The sequence below is a fragment of the Scyliorhinus torazame genome, chromosome 6, assembly GCF_047496885.1.
Source record: "Scyliorhinus torazame isolate Kashiwa2021f chromosome 6, sScyTor2.1, whole genome shotgun sequence".
Lineage (NCBI taxonomy): Eukaryota > Metazoa > Chordata > Chondrichthyes > Carcharhiniformes > Scyliorhinidae > Scyliorhinus > Scyliorhinus torazame.
The window spans coordinates 237,850,486-237,874,731 of NC_092712.1; the positions used below are offsets into that span (position 1 = coordinate 237,850,486).

General features: G+C 44.5%; 1 protein-coding gene across 8 annotated transcripts in view; it reads left to right on the forward strand.

The window, feature by feature from the left end:
- The window catches only part of LOC140425346 (triple functional domain protein), an 801,905-nt gene that overhangs the window by 292,107 nt on the left and 485,552 nt on the right, over window positions 1-24,246 (forward strand). For all 8 annotated transcript variants that reach the window (XM_072509518.1, XM_072509516.1, XM_072509515.1 and 5 more), the window contains 2 exons: window positions 16,675-16,867; window positions 19,143-19,655. In XM_072509518.1, coding sequence (XP_072365619.1) covers window positions 16,675-16,867; window positions 19,143-19,655 — 706 coding nt within the window. The remainder of the gene's footprint in view (window positions 1-16,674; window positions 16,868-19,142; window positions 19,656-24,246) is intronic.

The following is a 24,246-nucleotide window of genomic DNA, read 5'->3' on the forward strand; positions in this document are numbered from 1 at the left end:
CCCCCCCCCCCTTTCCCTAAACAGAGCTCCAAAAACAGACACAAAGCAATAAGAGAAGGCATAACCACTTTAAAAACAGGAAAACAAAACCCACCAAAAACCAAGGGAGAGAAAAGAAAAAACACAGAAAATAAAGGGCTCAATATAGGCCAACAGGTTGCCTCTAAGTCCGAGAGTTCTCAGACCCACACCAGTCCTTTTCTTTTAGCAAAGTCCAGCGCCTCATCGGGCGACTCAAAATAGTGATGCTGGTCCTCATGCATGACCCAAAGACGCGCCGGATATAGCAGACCGAACTTCACCTGCTTCTGAAAGAAAATAGCCTTGACTTGGTTAAAGCCTGCCCTCTTCCTCGCCACTTCCACGCTCAGGTCCTGGTACACCCGCAGGATGCTGTTGTCCCACTTACAACTCCGCGTGCGCTTGGCCCACCGAAGAATGCATTCCTTGTCCAGGAACCTGTGGAATCTCACCACCATTGCCCTCCGAGGGTCCCCTGCTTCCTAGCAAGCGCTCGGTACGCCCTGTCCACATCCAACAGCCGGGGGAATGCCCCCTCCCCCAGCAGCTTTTCGAACATACCCGCCACGTATGCCCCAGCGTCTGCTCCCTCAGCCCCCTCTGGGAGCCCGACAATTCTCAAGTTCTGCCAGTGGGACCGGTTCTCAAGGTCCTCCACCTTCTCCAGGAGCCTTTTCTGCTGTTCCTGAAGCATCCCCACCTCCCGCTCCACCGCTGTTTGATGCTCCTCCTGTTCAAGCAACACCTTCTCCACCTTCTGAATTGCCCGATCCTGGGCGTCCAGTCTGCTCTCTAGCTGATCAATTGATTCTTTAATCGGGTCCAAACGTTCCCGCTTCTCCCTGCCAAAACCATCCTGAACGGCCTGCATCACTGGCAAGAAATCACTGGTCGCTGCTCTGCCACCCCAGTGGTCCGGCCCTCGGCCATACTGTCTCCCGCTGCAGCTTCAACACAGCTCGTGACTGACTTCTTGTTTCTGCCCTTCCGTGCACTTCTGGTCCTTTTCTCCATGCACCGATGTGTGGAAATGGTGCCTAATTGCCTCAGCCTTCGAATTTGCCGTTTTAAACCGTAAAAAAGTCCGGGGGTAAGGTCCAAAAGTCCGACCAGAGCGGGAGCCACCAAATGTGCGACTTACTCCTTCATAGCCGCCACCGGAAGTCGTATTTTCCCCTTCTTAATCAATCCCTTTCTCCTGTGTTGAATTCTAAATGGCTTCCATCCCTCGTGCCTGTTGTTTTTCTTTGGGCCAATTTGTGTGCCTCTTTCTTGGATCTAATATTATCTCTAATTTCGCTTGTCAACCTTTCTCATTTTATTTTTGCACCTGACAGGAATGAGCACTTGTTGCAGTTCATCCATTAGTTCTTTGAATATGTACCATTGCCTATCCATCTTTAAGCAATGTTCCCCAATCCATCATAGCCAACTCATGCCTCATACAATTTCAGTTTCATTTATTTAGGTCAGGACCGTGGTTTCAGAATCAACTATGTCACTCTCGATTTTGATGAAGAATTCTATTATATTATGGTTGCTCGTCTTCAAGGGCTTCATGGAATAAAAATCCGTACAGTGCAGGAGGCCATTCAGACTCTGCACCAGCCCTCTGAAAGAAGACCTTACCTCGGCCTACTCCTCCACCCTATACCCGCAACCCAACCCAATCTGCACATCCATGGACAGTGGGAGGAAACCAGAGCACCACAGGAAACCCACAGAGATACTGGGAGAACAAGCAAACTCCATGCAGTCACCCAATGCCAGAATTGAAATCGGGCGCTGTGAGACAGCAGTGCTAACCACTGTGTCACCATGCAGCCTTGCTCAACTAGATTGCCAAATTATTCCTTTCTCATTACACTATACCCTTTCTAGGACAACCTATTCTTCAAAGTATTGGTCCAGAAGACCATTCCGTATACACTCCAGGAATTCCTCCTTTACGGTATTGTTACTAATTTGATTTGCCTAATCTACATGCAAATGAAAGTCATCCATAATTGCACATATTCCTTTATCAGTGACGTCCCTAATTTCCTGTTTAATGGCTTTCCCAACATCACCACTACTGTTTGGGGGTCGATATGCAACCCCCACTAATCTTTCTTTCTCCTTGGTGTTTCTCAGCTCTACCCACACAGATTCCACATCATCAGAGCTCATATCCTTCCTTGCTAGGGATAATTTTCCCTTTAGGCAGCCACGCAAGCCCACCGCTTTTTCCTTTTTGTCTGTCCTCAAATACTGAATATCCCTGAATGTTTAATTCCCATCGCAGGTTACCCTGCAGCCATGCCTCTGTAATCACCGCCTATATCATACCATTTACATCTAGATGATTAAGTCACCACTTTATTGTAAATGTTTTGCGCATTAAGGCACAAAGCCACAAGGCTTGTCCTTTTTAACATTCCTTGTCCGTTCCCATTATGTTTCACTGTGGCCCTGTTTGATTCTGGCCTATGACTTTTCTTATTCCCCTTTCTGCCTTTTGTTCTTGTCTATGTTTCCTCTTGCTCTGACTCTTCATCCCCCTGACATTTTAGTTTAAACCCTCCCCAACTAAGCTAGCAAATACTCCCCGAGGACAGCACTCCCATTCCTGCTCAGGTGTAACCCCGTCCAGTTTGTACTCGTCCCACCTTCCCCAGAACCAGTCCCAATATCCCAGAAATCTGAAACCATGCCCCTCGCACCATCTCTTCAGCCACGTTTTCATCTGATATATCCTGCTATTTCTCCTTTGATTAGCGCACAGTACTGGTAGTAATCCTGATATCCCTACCTTTAAGGTGCTACTTTTCAACTTACTCCAAGTCCTTATATTCTGCTTTTAGGGTCTCATCCCTTTTTTTTACCTATACGGTTCATACCAATGTGTATCACAACCACTTGCTGTTCAACCCCCCTCCCCAGAATGTCCTGTAGCTGCTGTGAGACATCCTTGATCCTAGCACTAGGGAGCTAACTAGGATACGATCCTGGAGTCTTGTTTGCGGCCCTGGAAATGCATGTCTATTCCACTTCCAATTGAATCCCTATTCAACTATTGCATTCCCACACTTTTTACTCCTTTCTGTGCAGCAGAGCCAACCGTGGTGCAATGAATTTGGCTGTTGCTACTTTCCCCAGGAGGTTATTCCCCCCCCCCCAAACAGTGTCCAAAGCAGTATATGTTTTGCAGAGAAATAGCGACAGGAGATTCCTGCAGTGCCTGCCTAGTCCTCTTGCTATGCCTGGTGGTCACCCATGCACGTCCTGCCTGTGGAATCGTATCCTGTGGTGTGACCACCTTTCTATACTTGCTAGCCGTGATATTCTCTGCCTCGCGGATGCTCCACAGTATCCCCAGCCATTGCTCCAGCTCTGAAACCCAGCTTCCAGGAGCTGCAGCTGGAGACACTTCCTGCACCCATGCTGGCCCTGGCACGGAAAATGTTCCTGGCTGCCCCTTCATATATCAGGAAGCACACCACGGCATTGAGTTCTCCTGCCATGAATTAGCCCTTTTAAAGTAAAAATTGCAACCAGCGGTTAACCTTAGAATAAACGATAGCCTCTGCGTTTTTGTTTCTCATTTGAATAATACAGCTTATCTGAAAAAAGAATGAAAATTAACAGATATGTTTCTTGATAAACGATAATAAATATAGATTCATTTCAACATATTTTGACAATTATAGAAGTCCAATCCAAAGTGAAGGTCTTCTTACTGATTGTAATAAGGAAGTAAAATTATATGTACTCTATCAGAAAGAGGATCTTGCTGAAACTTGATGATTTATTAAGGAATTTCATTTAATGCACAAGACTGAAATATATAAAGCTGTTGATGACTTTCAAGGAAACTGAGTAGTGGTCAGTAAAGGATTTCTAAACCTTTAAAGAAAGATATTATCGAGGAAAGTAAGGTTTCTAATTAGGGAGAATTAATTCCCATAATCATAATAGTAATATTCATATAATTGTAATATTAATCTTGCCATCCTACTAATATATGGAAATTTAAAACATAAAATACTTCCAATTGATTATTTAAAATTTGTCTACAAATCAAACATAAACTGAATCGTGGTTTATTTAAACTGGTGACATTGTTGGAGTACCAAAATGCTGAATTTAGTTTTCTTACCCAAATGCTTATTTCTACACACTCAAATCTGTAGAAACTGTGAAATTTGTCAATTGCATCTAAAGTAAAAGCAAATTACATTATTCTCGTGCCTTTAACATGGAAAATGTGTCCCCGACACTTCACGAAGGCATGAAGAATGAAATAGGTACCATCAGAAAGAGATGTGAAGAATGGTCATGGAGGATAATTTGAAACGATATCTGAGAGGAGTAAATGGGGAAGAATTGAGCGATTTATGGAGGGAATTCTAGTTTGTTGGGAGACTCACGAGGCTGAAGGCACAACCATCAAGGTCGGATGAAGCGAGGATGTGTAATAGCTAGAGTCAAACACCATGAGTTTGAGGAAAATTTAGGAATAGGAAGGAGCTAAAATATAAGAGGGTGTTGGGGGCCAAGAAGCCAATGTAGGTCAGTAAAGGGATGGTGACCAAGCAGGGCTCTCTACATTTCTTGTGCTAATTTTGAGACTTCAGTGTCAGAATCCTCCTTTTATAAGTACTCTCCAAAAATGCTGTGTCCTTTTGACTATTTTAAATGTGGTTGTGTCAGTGATTCATGCAAGGTTTGAATTTGTTTTTAAAATATAACCTTGCTTCTGCGCAAATAGATGTTCTTCACAGCATAGATTGCTGGTAGGTGATTCCGTTATATCCAAAAATGAAATGGACATGTGGTGGATGTACTGTATATTCACTTCTTATGTTTCCTTTGTGTCGAAAATGTGTATTGTAAATCAGTAAATCATGGGCTGGTTTAGCTCAGTGGGCTAGACAGCTGGTTTGTAATGCAGAACAAAGCCAGCAGTGCTGGTTCAATTCCCGTACCAGCTTACCCGAACAGGCGCAGGAATGTGGCGACTGGGGGCTTTTCATAGTAACTTCATACTCGTGACAATAAAGGATTATTATTAGTTAGACACTATATTCCGTAAAATTGAAACCGCTATTCCAAACCAGTCATCTGTGCGAAAGCCCCAAGTGCTCAGTATGTTTAAACTGTGGTGATAAATTACTTTTAATGAGGCACACCAACCAGGAATGGTGGGTACTGTTATTTGATATACCTTTTTCACGATCTTTCTCCATTAAGTAATGTGCTATGTTATTTGTATAAATTAAGGTTTACTATCTTCATTGAGTGGGTGATTGCTTTAAGATATTAAAGAGACATTTATTGACACTGGGGCAAGAGTGGCGTTGTAATATTTCTCTCTTGAATAAATGTAAAACTGAGTGGGGTGGAACGGTGGCGAGGTGTTTAGCACTCCTGCCTCATGGCGCTGAGGACCCAGGTTCGATCCTGGCTCTGGGTCACTGTCCGTATGGAGTTTGCACATTCTCACCGTGTCTGCGTGGGTCTCACCCCCACAACCCAAAGATGTGCAGGGTAGGTGGATTGACCATGCTAACTTGCCCCTTAATCGGGGAAAAGAAAACCTGGGTAAAGATTGTCTTCTGGTCTTCTACTTCACCAGCTCGCTTAAAAGCTAGCCAACCTCCTTCAGTTGTACCCGCACTAATGAAAGTGACAATGTTGAGACAGCCTGCCTGCTGTGATACTTAAATCACTTTTACAAAACTTTGTGTATTTGGGAATTTGTCAGTTACTTGTGACAATGGCTTCTCTTCTTAACTTACATTTACAATTACGTGCTAGAATATTTCTCACAGCCACTCATGATTTATATTTAGTGAAAACATTTAATTTGATCTTCCACTTTCTATGAGCAGAATTACACTAAATTTTCATTGTTGAAAAAGAATTAATTATTGCATTTTTAAAACATCAATATATTTGTGAAAAATAATATTTTTACCATAGCTAGATTTAAGGAGCTACTGTGTGTGTAACAGAAACTACTTTGTATATCACAATTATCGAAAGATTTTGCTGTAATTAGTATTGGTTTGATTTGACTTTATTTCCAACGTACTTTTGAATTTCTGTTCTCATGTCAGAGCCACAATGTGGTTGCATCTGTGCATTGAGTTGGCATTAGATATCAAATGCGACTTTTGAAGGGATGGTCAATGAGTGGCTAAGGGGGGTACTCACCATCCAGTTAAGGACGGCAGACAGGCTCCTGAGGATGGAAGGGCCAATAGGAGACCCTTTAGTCCTGGAAAATCAGCAGCCCGTTACCAGAAATGGAAGCTGCAAATGCATGCACGCGAGAGAGAGAGAGAGAGAGAGAGAGAGAGGGGAGAGAGAGAGAGAGAGGGGAGAGAGACAGAGGGGAGAGAGACAGAGGGGAGAGAGACAGAGGGGAGAGAGACAGAGGGGAGAGAGACAGAGGGGAGAGAGACAGAGGGGAGAGAGACAGAGGGGAGAGAGACAGAGGGGAGAGAGACAGAGGGGAGAGAGACAGAGGGGAGAGAGACAGAGAGAGAGGGGAGACAGAGAGAGAGGGGAGAGAGACAGAGAGGGGAGAGAGAGAGAGAGAGGTGAGAGAGAGGTGAGAGAGAGAGAGGGGAGAGAGAGAGGGGAGAGAGAGAGAGAGAGGGGAGATAGAGAGAGGGGAGACAGAGAGAGAGGGGAGACAGAGAGAGAGGGGAGAGACAGAGAGAGGGGAGAGACAGAGAGAGAGGGGAGAGACAGAGAGAGAGGGGAGAGACAGAGAGAGGGGAGAGACAGAGAGAGGGGAGAGACAGAGAGAGGGGAGAGACAGAGAGAGGGGAGAGAGAGAGAGAGGGGAGAGAGAGAGAGAGGGGAGAGAGAGAGAGAGGGGAGAGAGAGAGAGAGGGGAGAGAGAGAGAGAGGGGAGAGAGAGAGAGGGGAGAGAGAGAGAGAGAGGGGAGAGAGAGAGAGAGAGGGGAGAGAGAGAGAGAGGGGAGAGAGAGAGAGGGGAGAGAGAGAGAGAGGGGAGAGAGAGAGAGAGGGGAGAGAGAGAGAGAGGGGGGAGAGAGAGAGAGGGGAGAGAGAGAGAGAGGGAAGAGAGAGAGAGAGGGGAGAGAGGGGGGAGAGAGAGAGAGAGAGAGGGGGGAGAGAGAGAGAGGGGAGACAGAGAGAGAGGGCAGAGAAATGGAGAGAGAGAGAGAGAGGAGAGACCGAGAGAGAGAGGTGAGGGGGAGAGACGGAAAGAGAGGGGAGAGACGGAAAGAGAGGGGAGAGACGGAAAGAGAGGGGAGAGACGGAAAGAGAGAGAGGAGATGATGCTCCTCTCTGGAACTGGAACTGGAAAATTCCTGCCTGTCTACTGTATCATTAATTAATTTAAGGACCTTCATAGTCTACCCACCACCTATCATCCATCTGCTTCCAAAATGAGCCAATGGTAGAACGATGCTAGCCATTGCCGGGAACTTGCTGTCCTGTCCCCTACTGTTCCCACCTTCAAGACTGTTTACTAATTTGGCCCGTAGTGTTTACCAACATGTTGCTCTTCAATACATGTCTTACGCAAATAAGTATCATGTCTCCAAGATTCAAACATAGTTCTTGAAACCTACTCAAATGTTCTCCTTTGTCAATATTTAGAAATGTTATTATGAAGACTGCATTTCAAATTTCCTTAGCTTAGATTTAAAATAGTGCCCCATGATTGAAATAATGATTTTACTCAGTTCTGAACATTGTGGAGTAGTCTGCAAGCATAGTCATTACGATCCCGGACCAGAGCCCAACAGTGGCTAGGATACTGGACAGAAACTCCAATATTTTATTTTAATTTGTAAGACTTTGAGAGCAAAGGGTACCTCACTCCAGGACCGATTTCAAGCAAAAGAGGGACAGAGTATACAAAAACAAATGTTACTACGAGTACAGTATTAAAATATCTTTATGATCACACAAGAAAGTAGCTTACAGTTACTCCTTAAACAATGCTAGTCAATACAGCGACACAATAACCTTTAACCTCTATCTTTATTCCAACTCAGACAGCAAAACCATCTCAGCTCTTAATCCACTTTTAAATACACTTTTAAATAGTTAGCACTTAGGCCTACTTGCTTAAGAGATGGTCTTTGAGAATGTTTTAAGAGATGGACCCGAATCATGCCAAGACAATGCAGGATCGCTAGCTGAAGTCTTCAGAAACTGTTTTCATAGTTTCACTTCCACCTCCAGAACTGCAGTGCCTGCCTTTCTGCAAAAAGCCTGGTCCTCTAGCTCCTCCCATTAGTTATATAATCTTACCAACTGATTAATTAATTAACTACTCCATAGGGAACCCTTAATCCAAACAAATTCATAAACCCAAGCTTTTACGATGCTTTAATTGCACCTATGACTCCCAAAAACATAGTTGGCTTTTAAACCAGGATTATTTTTCAAAGCACCACTAACCCAGGCTTTTAACCTTTACTGCACCAAATACATATACAATATATCTGAAATTCCTACATTCATCACATAATCTTGATATTTCTGTTGCCTGCCATTTCAGTGTCCTATCTTTCTCTCATGTTTACATCCCTGTCTTTGGCGTGCTGCAATGAAGTCAATGCAAACTGGAGGAGCAATACCGTACATTCTGATTAGACACTTTACAGCTTTCTGGACCTAACATTGAATTCAGCTGTTTCAGACCATGAGCTCTCTCCTCCATTTTGATATTATCTCTTTCTTCTTTTCTCCCCAACCCTGCTTTCAAAGAGCACTGATCCTTGTTCTGTTAACACATTCTGCCATCTCTAGACCAGTGTTTTTCAAACTTCTCCTTCCCTGGGACCCACTGATACCAACTGGCCAACCTTCACGACCCATGCCGGCTGACCTTCACGTACCGCCATTATTTCTTACCTATAATGTGACAGGTGAGCCTGCCTGGCCTTCACAATCTCACTTGGTTTGTCATTCAATGTTATATTTCTGCTTAGTACTTCAACTGACCATTTAAGTTCTTGTTGCATCCTTTAAAAAAACAACAGAGGTTTGTCCTCAAACTTGCCATGCGTAGTTTACAAATGCCATTGCAGTTTTGAAGGTTTAAAACTCATTTACCAGTACTTCCCTACCTATAACACCCATGGGCTTTACATTCTGATTTGAATTGGCACAATTAACAAAGCCACACCTAAAGAAAAATATTTCCTCTGTGATTTTGCACCCAAAGCACGGACATACAGTGTGCGTGGCGTCAGTGTACCTGCCGGGCACGTCATCTGCTCTCTGACGCTGCTTCCAGTGCGAAGACACCATACTTTAAAAAAAAAAAAGAAATTCGGTCCTGGGACAGCACGCTGATGTCAGGAGGAGGAGGTCTGCCCCTCTGGGCCTGCGCACTACTGGATCCGCCTGAGGGAGCACGCATGCGTGGGATGGCCGGCATTCTTGAAAGCCGGTCACAGCCGACATTTTTAAAAGCTGGACGCGGCCGTTGGGCACTTCACCTGGTATTGGGAACATTGCAACCGATGTCTCTGCGCCCCTTCCCACACCCTGCGCAACACACCATTTTTGCTTACCCTTTAAAATGCCAGGTGAGCCTGCCTGGTCCTCATGATCTCACTCCAATCAGGTTTACAGGAGGAGAGGGAAATACGTATGTCAGGTGCCGAGTTTAGCCGGTTCTTTTGTGCTGTCTTTGTGAAGACAGAAAGTCCAACATCGCATATGAAAGTCATTGTGAAGGGAAATAGCAACAAAATGCTTGTTTTGCTCAGCACTGGATACTCTTTGGAGACGCTACTCCAGAATTTTGACAACCTCATGGACTTGTGGTGAGTTTTTAATGTACTGTCGCAGGTGAGGCTCAGATGTTCAGTCTCGTCATTTGGAGTCAGCTGTAAGTTAATAATTAACCTGGGGTTTCAAACTCAAAATAATTTTTCACCCACCTCTTTTTCAAAATCTGAAACTTCTCCTTTGTAAAGTAGTGACAAAGTATTGACAATTCCCTTACTTAGCACTCTTTTCTTCGATGTGTTGTAGCAGTGTGAGGAACATGTAGTAGTTTTGGCTTTGTACTCGCACTTGCCAAACTTTTAATTACTTTTGGAAAGCATCTATTTCTTCACAGTGCCGAAAGCAATCATCATCCTTCCTTTGCACTTTGAGGTTCAGTTCCTTTAGAATTGAAAAGATGTCTGCTTTAGTGACTGGAAGCCAGTGTCCAGTGACGTACCACAGGGATCTGTGCTGCGTCCCCTATTGTTTGTTATTTACATGGACAACACAGATGACCGTGTAGGGGGTAAGATCACTAAGTTTTTGGATGACACATAGATTGTCGGGGTGGTTAGCAGTCAGGTTTAGTATCTTGGGTTACAGGAAGATAGAGATGGGATGGTCAAATGGGCAGAAAAGTAGCAGATGGAATTTAACCCTGAAAAGTGTGAGCCGATACACTTTGAAAGGAGCAATGTGTCAAGGAAGTATTCAATGAATGGCATGTCACTGGGAAGTTCTGAGGAACAAAGGGACCCCGACGTGCTTGTCAAAATCACTGGAGACAGAAGGGCAAGTTAATATGGTGGTGAAAAGACATATGGGGCACTTGCCTTTATCAATCGAGGTATAGAAAGTCCCGAAAGACGTGCTTGTTAGGTGAATTGGACATTCTGAATTCTCCCTCAGTGTACCCGAATAGGCGCCGGATTGTTGCGACTTGGGGATTTTTTCAGTAACTTCATTGCAGTGTTAGTGTAAGCCTACTTGTGGCACTAATGAAGATGATTATTATAATTAGATCACAAAAGCTGGGAGGTCATGTTGGAGTTGTATGGAACTTTGGCGAGGCCACAGCTGGAGTACTGTGTGCAATTCTGGTCGCTACATGAAAGGAAGAATGTGATTGCACTGGAGGGGGTGCAGAGGTGAGTCACCAGGATGTTGCCTGGGATGGAATATTTAAGTTCCGAAGGAAAGTTAGATAGGCTTGGGTTGTTTTTACTGGAGCAGAGAAGATTGAGGGGTGAACTGATCAAAGTGGAAAAGATTTAGGGGCATGGATAGGGTGGTTAGGGAGCAGCTGTTTCCCTTAGTTGAATGTTCAATTACAAGGGGACACAAGTTCAAGGTGAAGGGCAGGAGGCTTAGTGGAGATTTGAGGTGATGGTCTGAAATGTGCTGCCTGGGAGTGTGGTCAAGGCGGGTTGCCTGAAATCCTTTCAGAAATACTTTGATGAACACTTGGCACGCCCTAATATTCAAGGCTGGCAAATGGGATTAGGTATCCAGGTCAGGTGCAGACTTGATGGGCTGAAGGGCCGCTTTGCTGCATTATTCTGTGAAGGTAACACATAGTTGGCATCCCACTCTCATTTGCCAGTACTTCCCTGCATATAACACACATGGGCTTTGCATCCTGATTTGCATAGTAATAATCTTTATTATTGTCACAAGTAGACTTATAGTAACACTGTAATGAAGTTACTGTAAAAATTCCCTAGGCGCCTGTTCGGGTACACCGAGGGAGAATTCAGAATGTCCAATTCACCTAACAGCACGTCTTTTGGAACTTTTGGGAGGAAAATGGAGCACCCGGAGGAAATCCACGCAGACACTGGGAGAACGTGCAGACTCTGCAGAGACAGTGACCCAAGCCGAAATCGAACCTGGGACCCTGGCGCTGTGAAGCAACAGTGCTAACCCTTGTCCTACCGTGCCGCATTGGCACAATGAACAAAGCCAAACCTCAAGAAATCATCTTTATACTGCTTTGTTCCCTATTTCAATTTCTTAATGGGTTGTTCACCAGAGGCCCTAGAGTTCTGTATGCAGCTCACACTAGCACTGCTTTCTCTGCCATGGACTCCCCTGAAAAGTTCTCTCCAGCAAATTCTGTTGTGAGATTCTGGCCTGTTTGTGTCTCTGGCCCTCTCTTCCTTATAACAAAATGATCCATCTTCACAGTCCTATTGCCTAGCTTGCCAGCAGCAACAAACTGGAGGAATCCAAAGCACAGATGTACAGGGCGCGTGACATCAGTGTACATGCTGGGCGCGCAACCTGCTCTATGCTGCCGCTTCTGGTAGGAACAAAGAATAAAGAAAATTACAGCACAGGAACAGGCCCTTTGGCCCTCCAAGCCTGCACCGACTATGCTACCTGTCTGTACTAAAACCCCCTACCCTTCCGGGGACCATATCCCTCTATTCCCATCCTATTCAAAGTGCAGATTAGGTTGCGGGAATAGGGTGGGGTGGGCGGGGCAGTGGCCCTGGGTAGAATGCTCTTTCGGAGGGTCGGAGCAGACTTGATGGGCCGAATAGCCTCCTTCTGCAGTGTACGGATTTGATGATTATACGAGTACTTTTTAAATTGTAGTTGCTTCTTTAATGGAAGGGAATGTTCAGTAAATCCTACTGTTGCCTGCACTAATATTTCGCTAGAAAAGTAAAGTGAACAGCAGTGCTTCTTGATGTGCCAAAATAAATAGTAACTGTCAATACTACATTTATGGAATTTGTTTAAATCCAGGCTACTGAAATATTCACACAAAACATTTTCCATATAACATGGTTTATACTTGTACCCGATTCCTTAAAACGTGTGCATCCTCATCCTGTCATTAAGGATCCCACTTGTTTAACACTGATGTATGCAGAATAAATGCCATTGACATTTCTTGTGATGGATTGAGCTCACAGAGTAAAGTGTTTGTCGATGCTTGAAGTTCTGTTGAAACGTATTGAACAACTGTTGCAGAATTGTAGCCCCAGGATTTTGCTGCACGAGTTCCTTGGGGTAGCTGTGTACCATCTACAAGATCCCTAAAGCAAATTATCAAACCTTCCGTTGAAACCCGTGAGTTGCACCGCCTATAAGGACGAGGGTAATGAACGCCACCATCTGCAAGTTACCCTGCAAACCACGCACCATTCTCACTTGGAACTATATTACATTCCTTCACAGTTTCTGCATCAAAAACCTTCTGAATAGCATTATGGATGTACCTGCATCATACTGACTGTAGTGATTCAGAAGGCAACTCATCACTAATCAAGGGCAATTAGGGATGGACAATAAATGCTGGCCATGCCAGTGACACTGACATTTCATGAACAAATAAAAAAAGAAGTGATACAAGTCTGATAAATCGGAGATCGGGAATGCTCTGGAAGTAATTTTCCAATCAAAGCACACAATGGCCTATTTATGTTGAGAACTAGTGCTGCCATGTGGGTTCAAAAGTCAGATTCGTGTAGCTGTATTGAAAGGGATGCAATTTGTTTATATGCTGCAGATACGCTTATTTTGATGCCACCCTGGGCATGTGCACGGTCAATTCCACCCACACGTGCCCAGGAGCCACAATACAAGTAAATTAACCAATAATTCTTACAAAGATTCCTGAAGTCTTTGGCCCTTGGCTGCCCAATAATTAGTCACCAGCTTTGTAAGTTGAAACACAATTACTGTTTATTTATAACAAGATTAATGCAGCAGATGCAGTTGGTTAAATATTAATAAGTACCTAACTTCTACTTTAACTTGCCTCCCACCCCTCTATACACACACAAAACAGACAAACATGGGAGGGGGCCGGGGCGGCGGGGGAGGAAGGAAGGAATGTAACTGATGGTTCCTTGCAGGCTTTCTCCACGTTAAGATTGTAAATCACAGTCCTTGGGCGGGATTCTCCCCTACCCGGCGGGACGGGGAGTCCCGGCGAGATGGAGTGGCGTGAACCACTCCGGCGTCGGGCCGCCCCAAAGGTGCGGTGGAATCCGCACCTTTAGGGGCCAAGCCCACACCTTTCGGGGCTAGGCCCGCCCCTGAGTGGTTGGCGCCCCGCCGGCTGGCGTGGAAGGCCTTTGGCGCCACGTCAGCCGGGGCCGAAGGGACTCCGCCGGACGGCGGGAGTCCGCGCATGCGCGGGAGCGTCAGCGGCTGCTGACGTTATCCCCACGCATGCACAGGGGGGGAGGTCACCTACACATCGGTCATCGCGGAGACCTACACGGCCGACGCGTAGTAAAAGAGTGTCCCCCATAGCACAGGCCCGCCCGCGGATCGGTGGGCCCCGATCGCGGGCCAGGCCACCGTGGGGGCACCCCCCGCAGCCAGATCGCCCTGCGCCCCCCTCCCCCAGGACCCTGGAGCCCGCTGACGCTGCCAGGTCCCGCCAGTAAGGAACCTGGTTCAATTCATGCCGGCAGGACCGGCATAGCAGCAGCGGGACTTCGGCCCATCGCGGGCCGGAGAATCGCCGGGGGGGCCGCCAACCGGCGTGGCGCGATTCCCGCCCCCGCCGAATCTCTGATGCCGGGGAATTCGGCGGCCGGCGGGGGCGGGATTCACGCCACCCCCCGGCGATTCTCTGACTCGGCGGGGGGTCGGAGAATCCCGCCCCTTGTTTTTTTTAAATAAATTTAGAGTGCCCAATTGAGGGGCAATTTAGTGTGGCCAATCTACCTACCCTGCACATCTTTGGGTTGTGGGGGTGAGACCCATTCAGACACAGGGGGAATGTGCACAGTCCTCGTTTTGAAGCCTGTACTAACAATTTTCCTGGAGAGACAGTTACCCTGTTTTATCACAATATTCTCTCCATTTGTGACTTGCTTTCAGGCCCTTATTTCAGAAATGTAACACTCTCCGGTTTATTGGAGAGAGATTTAGTTGGATCTATTTGGAAGAGGCTTAGCAACAGCTTTCTAGAGAGGATTTAGCTGGATCTGTGCTGCCAAAATCAAAAGTGAAAGCAAATGGAACCTCGTGGCTCTGAAAAACATTCCAGTGGGATAAAATCCAATCCCCACCTATTACCGGGCAGAGCACAGCCTTTTGGGACAATTCATTGGCCATCAGCCAAATCAATCAAACCGAGTCGGCAATCACCTGTCTGAAACAGCCCAGCTGTCTGTTGGAATTAAAGACTCCAGGCCACTACTTTCTTCTGCTTGAATTAAGGATACAGGCTGCCTTTAAGACCACATGTCCATAATTCATCCAAGGATCAAAACTATAACAGCAAAATAAAAGAAAGGTGAAATAAGAGAATAAACAGGGAATAAACAAGAACAAACAGGAAGGACCCTACAACTCTTGATGTCTTGATCACTGATGAGGCTATCTTTGACCTCATCCCAATTATAAGATGCATCTCTTACATTATACCCTTCTCCAATTTCACTACCCACTCCATCATCCTCTGGAAAGAAATTTAGCTCTCAAATTAATTTTCAAACTCTCAGCTCCCTTCCTTCTGCCACTGCAACTGTCTTCACTTGCCACAATACCTCTGTTGTTGCATCCTGCAAATATAGTTCCTTTCTTTTGTCTTTAACATCCTTGATCCAAGAACTTCAATTACTGCCGAGATTCAGGTTTAACACCTATATTATTTTAATCACCTGTAATAGTGAATAACTAAGAGAAGGTATGAATTCTATTGAATTATTAAGTAGAAACAAAACTAGGAAAGTTTAAATTGGCAGGGCTTCTACTTCCAGTTATTCATCAAGTTCATCTAAACACAAAGCAGCAACACTGAGCTTATTATGGTATTTAGAAATCCTTCATGTTTCCATCAGATCCAGCTCCGCATACAAACATATGTACAGAATTTTCTGTTTTACATGTCAGTAAACTTTTTTGTACTCATCAAATTGACAGCTGTTAGTGTTAAAGACAATGGATATTTTCCTGATTTTCAGCATTCAATGCCAACATCAAATATTCCATAGGCAAGTATAGCACAACCGTATTTAGAGAAATATTTATTTTATTCTTCTCTAACAATATGACTGAACTATCCTTGCTTCTTCTGAGCTAAACTGGTTAAGAAATATAAGCTGTTGTAATTTGTAATCTTGTGCTTGTTGTTTGGAACTGGAACTGGATTATGATTAGCTAAATTAATTTAAGCCCTGTGATAAGATATTCATACTGATTTGAAATGGTTCGGGCCCACGTCTGTGAGGTCCTTCTTTGAAATACCCCAATGGAGTCACCTGCTCTTATTTCTCTCTGCACTTCTGCATCCTGTATGGAGAGTCAGCAATTAGATCCTTAGTCTCTGATTGTTGTGTTTGTGTCACTTCTCAACCTCCTTGATGTAAGATGAAGATATAGATGCAAAAGAATTGTGTTTAGTCCTATTCTGTGCTTCAGCAGCTAATTTCAAGCAGAGAGGTGATAAATCTGCCGAAATTGATTCGGCACACTGCATTAGCAAAGAGAAAAATTAAGTTGATTCCAACACCTAATCATTATCCATTCATCATGCTATAAATACTTATCTGGACATTTGGTGGGAGCAGCATCAGACTTATTTGTGAGGCTCATATAACTTGCTGACACTTGGCTGTTTGGGTTCACACTGGGCTGAGTCCTGGATGATGGAGGGTGCTCAGCATTTATTGAATTATATTTCAGTAAACCGTTCCTGAGAGCCAAAGCTTGAAAAAGGAAAGGGAAAGCAAAAGTTGTTTCAGGTTATTTATTTGAACAAATCTAATTTGTAGTCTTTCTCTGAACACCTGAAAAACATTTTGCAAAATGTTAGCCAAAATCTAAACCATGTCACTGTTGAAATGCTGTTGCTATTGTTATGTATGCTATTTGCTTTGCCTTGTACATATTTATTTTCAGGATGTAACTTGTGTTTCTTTTCTCCAGTGAGGAAGTATGTAAGCGAGGGTTCACTGTGATAGTTGACATGCGTGGATCCAAATGGGACTCCATTAAACCGCTGCTGAAGATTCTACAGGAGTCTTTTCCTGGCTGTATTCACGTTGCACTGATCATCAAGCCAGACAACTTCTGGCAGAAGCAAAGGACTAACTTTGGTAGTTCTAAGTTCGAATTTGAGGTACTTCCAAAACTTAAGTATTAGACTAATGTTCCGCTGCCTCTAAAGTAACCTTTTTGGCTGCACCATTTAACTGTGTTTTCTTCCTACATATTAATGTTTGAAAACCATGTTACACAGAACAAAGCAATTTTGATAATGTGGGAATATTACAAAATTTCTCTGTACATTTTGTGAAAACACATACGTTATTGTCATATTGTGATATAATTGTTTAACCCAGTTAAACAGTGCTTGGAGGAAGTTTAAGAAACACAGTCTCATGAGCTGTTATGGTAGTTACTGGAGGACAAACTAATGAATTTCTCCTAATGCTTCACTTTCAGTTTGAGTATAACATTTTAATTCAAAAAGCATCTCAGCCTCAAGACGATCAGCAAAAGTGTTGTGTTTGCTCCCTATTCTGTACTGCAGTAGCTAATCTCAACCAAAGTGAAATCATTCTACGCTGAGTATAGGAAAAACATTTTTAAGCAGCAGTCTGGAATACACTGCCTGAGAGGATGGTGGGGCAGATTCAACCACGAATTTCAAAGGGAACTGGATAAACAACCTGAAGAGAGAAAAATTGCAAGGCTTTGGGGAAAAGGTTGGATTAGCTAAATTGCTCTTGTATTAAGCCAAGTCTAAACTGATACTTGATGGACTGAATGAACTCCTTCTGTGCTGTTATATTTCTATGATCTGAGTAAGTGGCAGATGTAGGAGGGTGGAGTTAATGCTGTAACTGAAAAATAATGGCTTTGATCTTCCTACTTGTTGCATCGTTGCTCATTGGATGGCAGTGTGATCTTATGGAGGTGGTGTAGAGAGATGGTGGAAAAATAGAACTGGGTATAAATAGCATACATATGGAAATGATGGTGTCAAGGGCCAGAGCATGAAGCTGAGGAAGAGAAGTGGAGCTCATTATGAAACCTATAGTGACTCTTAAGGTGAGGCTGAGGTGTTGTTTGAGATTTGTTGGCTGCAATTAGATAAATAGTAATGGAACTGTACATAGCCAGTTTCATAGAGCTAGAAAAATGGAGGAGAAGCAAATTAAGAAAATGTTAAGATTCACCTTACTAAATATTGCAAGGACATCTAGAAGTAATGTCAGCAAATAAAGTCAGAACTTAGTTCTGACACCCTAACCCTCAACTGCCTGTTTTAATTATCTCTTTCCTTCTGAAGGTTTGGACTTGTATTGGTGAACAATTTGATGTTCAGTATATTAATGTAGCAATGTTATAAATTTACTTGCTGGAATAAGGATAATGTAAAAATTATTCCTCTGAAATCACATTCTTAAATCTGTGTTCCTTTTGCTGGCCTGATGTTTTGAATTAAATGAATTATGAGTTTCTTACAGAAAAGAGACATGAGGTTAAAGTTTAAAATGGGCACCGGTTGTTAAGTAACACAAAAATCTTCAATGCTGCTTCATTTTCCAAACAAATAAGAATCATGAAAACTTTAATTGCCAGTTAATTGTTTTCTAAAAAATGTACAAGTACTAAAACCTTTAGTGCAGTGCGGTAACGACTGTTTTGCTGCAACCTATTTTGGGAATGCTCCAGAATGCTGCACAGGACATGGGTTTCCACAACCAACATTATGCAGTGTATTCCTGTTTTGAAATAAACTATCCTGTATATTTGCAAAGTGAACATAGAACATACAGTGCAGAAGGAGGCCATTCGGCCCATCGGGTCTGCACTGACCCACTTAAGCCCTCACTTCCACCCTATCCCCGTAACCCAATAACCCCTCCTAACCTTTTTTGGTCACTAAGGGCAATTTATCATGGCCAATCCACCTAACCTGCACGAGTTTGGACTGTGGGAGGAAACCGGAGCACCCGGAGGAAACCCGTGCAGACTCCACACAGACAGTGACCCAGCAGGGAATCGAACCTGGGACCCTGGCACTGTGAAGCCACAGTGCTAATCACTTGTGCTACCGTGCTGCCCACCCGTCCAGTCATTTCCCACAGAATTGGGAATGAAGCTTTAGAATTGGCATTTTTCAACCATAGGCCCAATAATTATTAACTTCTGTTGATAATCTTGTTTCGTAAATGTATTCTCTTGTTTCTGTCGCTGTACTGCAGAGGGGAAAAAACTTAGGACCCCAGCTATGAAAAGCATAAAGCAAGAGCTATGCTGGAATGAATGGAAGTTGATCGACAAGTGACACAAGGGTCTATATTATATGTACCACTAAAGTGTAATTTTAAATAATGACTAACTCACGAGAATAACATATACTTTTTATTCTGTCTTTTTTTTAGACCACCATGGTGTCCATAGAAGGTCTTACCAAAGTTGTTGATCCATCCCAGCTCACTCCTGAGTTTGATGGCTGTCTGGAATATAACCATGAGGAGTGGATTGAGATCCATGTGGCCTTTGAAGACTTCATAAGCAATGCATCGCACATGTTGTCAAGATTGGAAGAACTCCAGGAGATGCTAGCTAAAAAGGACTTCCCTCAGGACTTGGAAGGAGCTAGAAAGATGATTGATGAGCATACACTACTGAAAAAGAAAGTAATCAAAGCTCCAATTGAAGAGGTGGACCTAGAAGGGCAAAGATTGCTGCAGAGGATTCAAAGTAGCGAAAGTTTTCCCCATAAGAACTCTATATCAGGGAATGCAGACTTTCAGGGTCTTGTTCCAAAAGTGTCCAGTATGTTGGACAGACTGCACTCAACCAGGCAGCATCTGCATCAGATGTGGCATATTCGCAAGCTGAAACTGGACCAGTGCTTTCAGCTCAGGCTCTTTGAACAAGATGCAGAAAAGGTGAGGTTATGTGAATCGTTCAGAATACATAAACAGCTCTTGTTGGTCTTGAGGCTCTTATGGTATTCCTGGTCTGTATTCATGGATTTAGTTTGAATTCATACATTGTAAGTTTAGTATGTATACTTTATTTGTGGGCACTTTAAAACAAAACTGTATAAACTGAACATCTTTTTAATTGATGCTGCAGAGTAATTATGCCAGTACTGTTCTATGAAGGAGTGTGTTGGGCTTATGATTCTTTTGTAATCAGATTTAGTGATAGAGGTATTACAGCCAATTGAGTCCATGTCGGCTATTTGTGAAAAGATCCCATTCCCCTGGTATAGAATAATATAGAGTCAAGAGTTGACATTGCAGAGAATGGTTTTGATCTCGGCATTGTGGGCTAAGTATGCTTCAGGCACAATGCTTGCATAGTTTATTAGAAAATGGAGACCATTAGATGAAGTCCCAAAATAAAGTTATTTAAAAAAATGTATATACTAGGGAGGAGGTGATGGCGTAATGACATTGCCACTGGATTAGTAATCCAGAGATCCAGGTTGATGCTTTGGGGACAAGGGTTCAAATCCCACCACCGCAGCTGGTGCTATTTAAATTCCATGAATAAAGCTGTTCTCACTAATGGTGGCTGTGAAACCACTGCCAAGTGTCATAAAAAAACAATCCATTTCATTAATGTCCTTTAGGGAAGGAAACTTGCTATCCTTACCTGCAGCTTGATTGATTGGCACCCCTTCTACAAACATTCACTCTTTCCAAGCCACTCACTGTCCTGACTTTGAAATATTTTGTTGTTCCTTCACTTTTGTTGGGTCAAAATCCTGGAATTCCCTTCTGAACAGCACTTAGAATATACCTACACAACTGGGTCTGCAGAAGGCAGCTTGTTACCACGGGCGGGATTCTCCGACCCCCCGCCGAGGGGCGGCGTGAATCCCGCACCCACCGGCCGCCGAATTCTCCGGCACCAAAAATTCGGCGGGGGTGGGAATCGCGCCACGCCGGTCGGCGGGCCTCCCCGGGCGTTTCTCCAGCCCGCGATGGGCCGAAGTCCCGCTGCTGTCATGCCAGTCCCGCCGGTGTGAATCAAACCACCGACCTTACCGGCGGGACTGGCGGCGCGGGCGGGCTCCGGGGTCCTGGGGCAAACAGGCCCCAGGGCTGCCCCCACGGTGGCCTGGCCTGTGATCGGGGCCCACCGACCTGCGGGTGGGCCTGTGCCGTGGGGGCACTCTTTTCCTTCCGCGATGGCCAATCGGGAAGGGGAGAATCCCGGCCCACGATCTCAAGGGCTTTTGGGGATGGCCAATAAATGCTCTCCTAGCGGGGCAACACGTTACCACAGTGGTTAGCACTGTTGCTTCACAGCACCAGGGTCCCAGGTTCGATTCCCGGCTTGGGTCACTGTCTGTGCGGAGTCTGCACGTTCTCCCCATGTCTGCATGGGTTTCCCTCGGGTGCCCAGGTTTCTTCCCACAGTCCTAAAATGTGCAGATTAGGTGGATTGGCCACGCTAAATTGCCTGTAAGAGTCCAAAAAGGTTGGGTGGGGTTTACTGGGTTACGGGGATAGGTTGGAGGTGTGGGCTTTGGTAGGGTGCTCTTTCCAAGGGCCGGTGCAGACTCGATGGACCGAATGGCCTCCACTGTAAATTCTATAGCGTAAATTAATTTTAAAAGTGTCGAGTGGATGATCTATTTCAGCTGCCTCCTGACATCATCATAGATGCCAGTCTACAACAAATTTGAATCATTCCGCGTGATATAAAGAAATGCCTGTAGGCATTAGATACTGCAAAGGCTGTGGGCTATGACAACATTCCAGCAGCCCCCCAAGCTCTTCCAGTACAGATACAATACTGGCATCTGCTCGGAAATGTAGAAAATTGCCCAACTATGTCCAGCCCACAAAAAGCAGGCCAAATTATCACCCCAACAGTCTACTCAACATAATAATCTTTATTAGTGTCGCGAGTAGGCTTACATTAACACGGCAATGAAGTTACTGTGAAAATTCCCGAGATGCCACACTGTTGCGTCTGTTCGTGTGCACTGAGGGAGAATTCAGTATGTCCAATTCACCTAACAAGCACGTTTTTCGGGACTTGTGGGAGCACCCGGAGGAAACACACAAAGACAATGGGGGAACGTGCAGACTCCGCACAGACAATGACCCAAACCGGGAATCAAACCAGAGTCCCTGGTGTGCAAAGCAGCAGCACTAATTACTGTGCAACCATGCCGTCAGCAAAGTGATGGAATGGCTTATTGAGTGGCACTTAGTCAGTACTAACTTGCTCATTAATGCTCAGTTGGGATTCCACCCAGGCCACTCCACTCCTGATCTCATTACAACCTTGATCCAAACATTTGCAAAAGAGCTGGGGTGGGTGTGACTGCCTTTACATCAAGGCAGCATTTGACTGAATTTGGCATCAAGGAGCGCTAGCAAAACTGAAGTCAGTGGAAGTCGGTGGGTGAAACTCTCTAATAGTTGGAGTCATACCTAGCAGAGGAAGATGTTTGTGGGTGTTGGAGGCAATCATCTTAGTCCCAGGATTTCCTCAGGATAGTGTCTGAGGCCCAGTCGCCTTTAGCTGCTCATTCAATGAGCTTCCCTCCATCATAAGGTTAGAAGTGGAGATGATTGCAATATATTCACTACCATTCATGACTCTTCATACCAAAGTTATCCGTATCCGTAGCAAGACCTGGATAAGATTCAGGCTTGGGCTGGTAAGTGGCAAGTAACATTTGTGTCACACAAGTACCAGGCAATGACCATCTTCAACAGGAGAGAATCTAACCAATTCCCCATGACATTCAATGGCATTACAATTTCTAAATTCCCACACTATCAACATCTTGGGGGTTATTGTTGACCAGAATCTGTACTGGACCAGCCATATAAATACTGTGGCTATGAGAGCAGGCCAAAGGCTGGGAATTCTGTTACTAGTAACTCATCTTGTGATTCCCCAAAGCCTGTCCATCATCTGCAAGGCACAAGTCAGTAGTGTGATGGACCGTCCACTTGCCTGGATGAGTGCAGTTCTAACAACACTTGGGAACCTTGACATCAACTCCGATGAAGCAGCACATCCATCACCTTAAATATTCACTCCCTTAACCACCAATGCAAGTGTTAACAGCGTGCACCCAGCTTAAAATGTTGCCTGAACTGTCCATATCCTCAGAATGCCCACCACAACTGGGTTTGAAGTAAATTTTGCAAGGGAAAATGAAAGCGGAGTACTAACCAAGGTCCTCAAACTAGTACCCGTACAAGCACTCGTCTCCATCCGCCCCCATATAGAATCCTGTACTTAAGCCCTGTATTTAATGTTCACTGCCCAATAGTAAAATAACAAATTAGGTAGCGCTAGGCCCCCCTACTGCCTCTCACTCTGCAGAAACATCCTGCAAATTTGTGAGGTCTTGCCCGCCCAAGTAAAGGAAGAAATTAATTTATTCACCTTCACAAAGAAAAATTTGGGAAGGAATACAGCGAGACACTGAAACAAAAATAAAAACCTTGAACGTACATTAATTTTTACCGACTGGACCCAGCCAACCAAGGACAGAGGGAGGTTGTCCCACTTCTTCAAATCCGACTTAACTCCATTCAGTAGGCCAGTAAAATTGAGTCTATCAAGCGGTCTGCCTATTAGCCAGTTCCACTCCAACATTCTGGTAGAGGCTAATGGTATGGCCCTCCCGTCCCGGTGGTCCTTCACCCACCGCAGGACCCTTTCCTTTTCTAATTGTGGTTCACCAGAACAGGGTTTTTGCTTGCGCAACCTGTTGGCCCGATCAAACTATGAACGGAATCCATTCCACCCTCCCCCACCATCTCCCCAAACAGCTGTGACATATATTTTGTTGGGTTTGGACCCTCCAGCAGCTTAATGACTATCAAATTCTGTCTTCTGGATCTTTCAGATCATCGACCTTGGCCCATAGCATCTTGTTGTCATCGGCCACCCCTGCCATGTCCATGGTGTTGTGTTGGGTGTTCTGCTATACAGACGAACCAACACGGTTGCAGATGGTCCAACTCTGTTTTATTACTCTTGATAACAACATCTGTAAGCTTATGACTGTGGTTCGTAATTTACCCGTTAACCTATGGACCTAGCCCTAACACTATCTTAGAGAGGCACTCAGCACATGGTGTATGTCTGAGTGGCTTGCTGTGAGCTCTGCGCCCTGAGCTGTCTCCTGCTGGAATGATCAGGAACTGTGGTGTTCCCCGTTTTATAGTGCGTGTGCTCTTGCTTGTGATTGGCTGTGATGTTGTGTGTCCGTTGATCTGTCCATCAGTGTGTGTGTGTTTGCACCATGCTATGTTTATATGAATATCATGACATCCCTCCCTTTTTTATAAGAATATGTGTCTATGTGGTAATAAATATAGATGTGTACTGAGTGCAGCTGAATGTGTGTGTGCAATATCTACAACATGTACATGAGGCTAAACTATATACATAGGAAGGTGTCAGGTGCAACATAGCAACGAGGTTGTACCATAAACAAAACAAGTGTATTCATCAAACATCAAAAACAAACTCCTGGAACGACAAAAA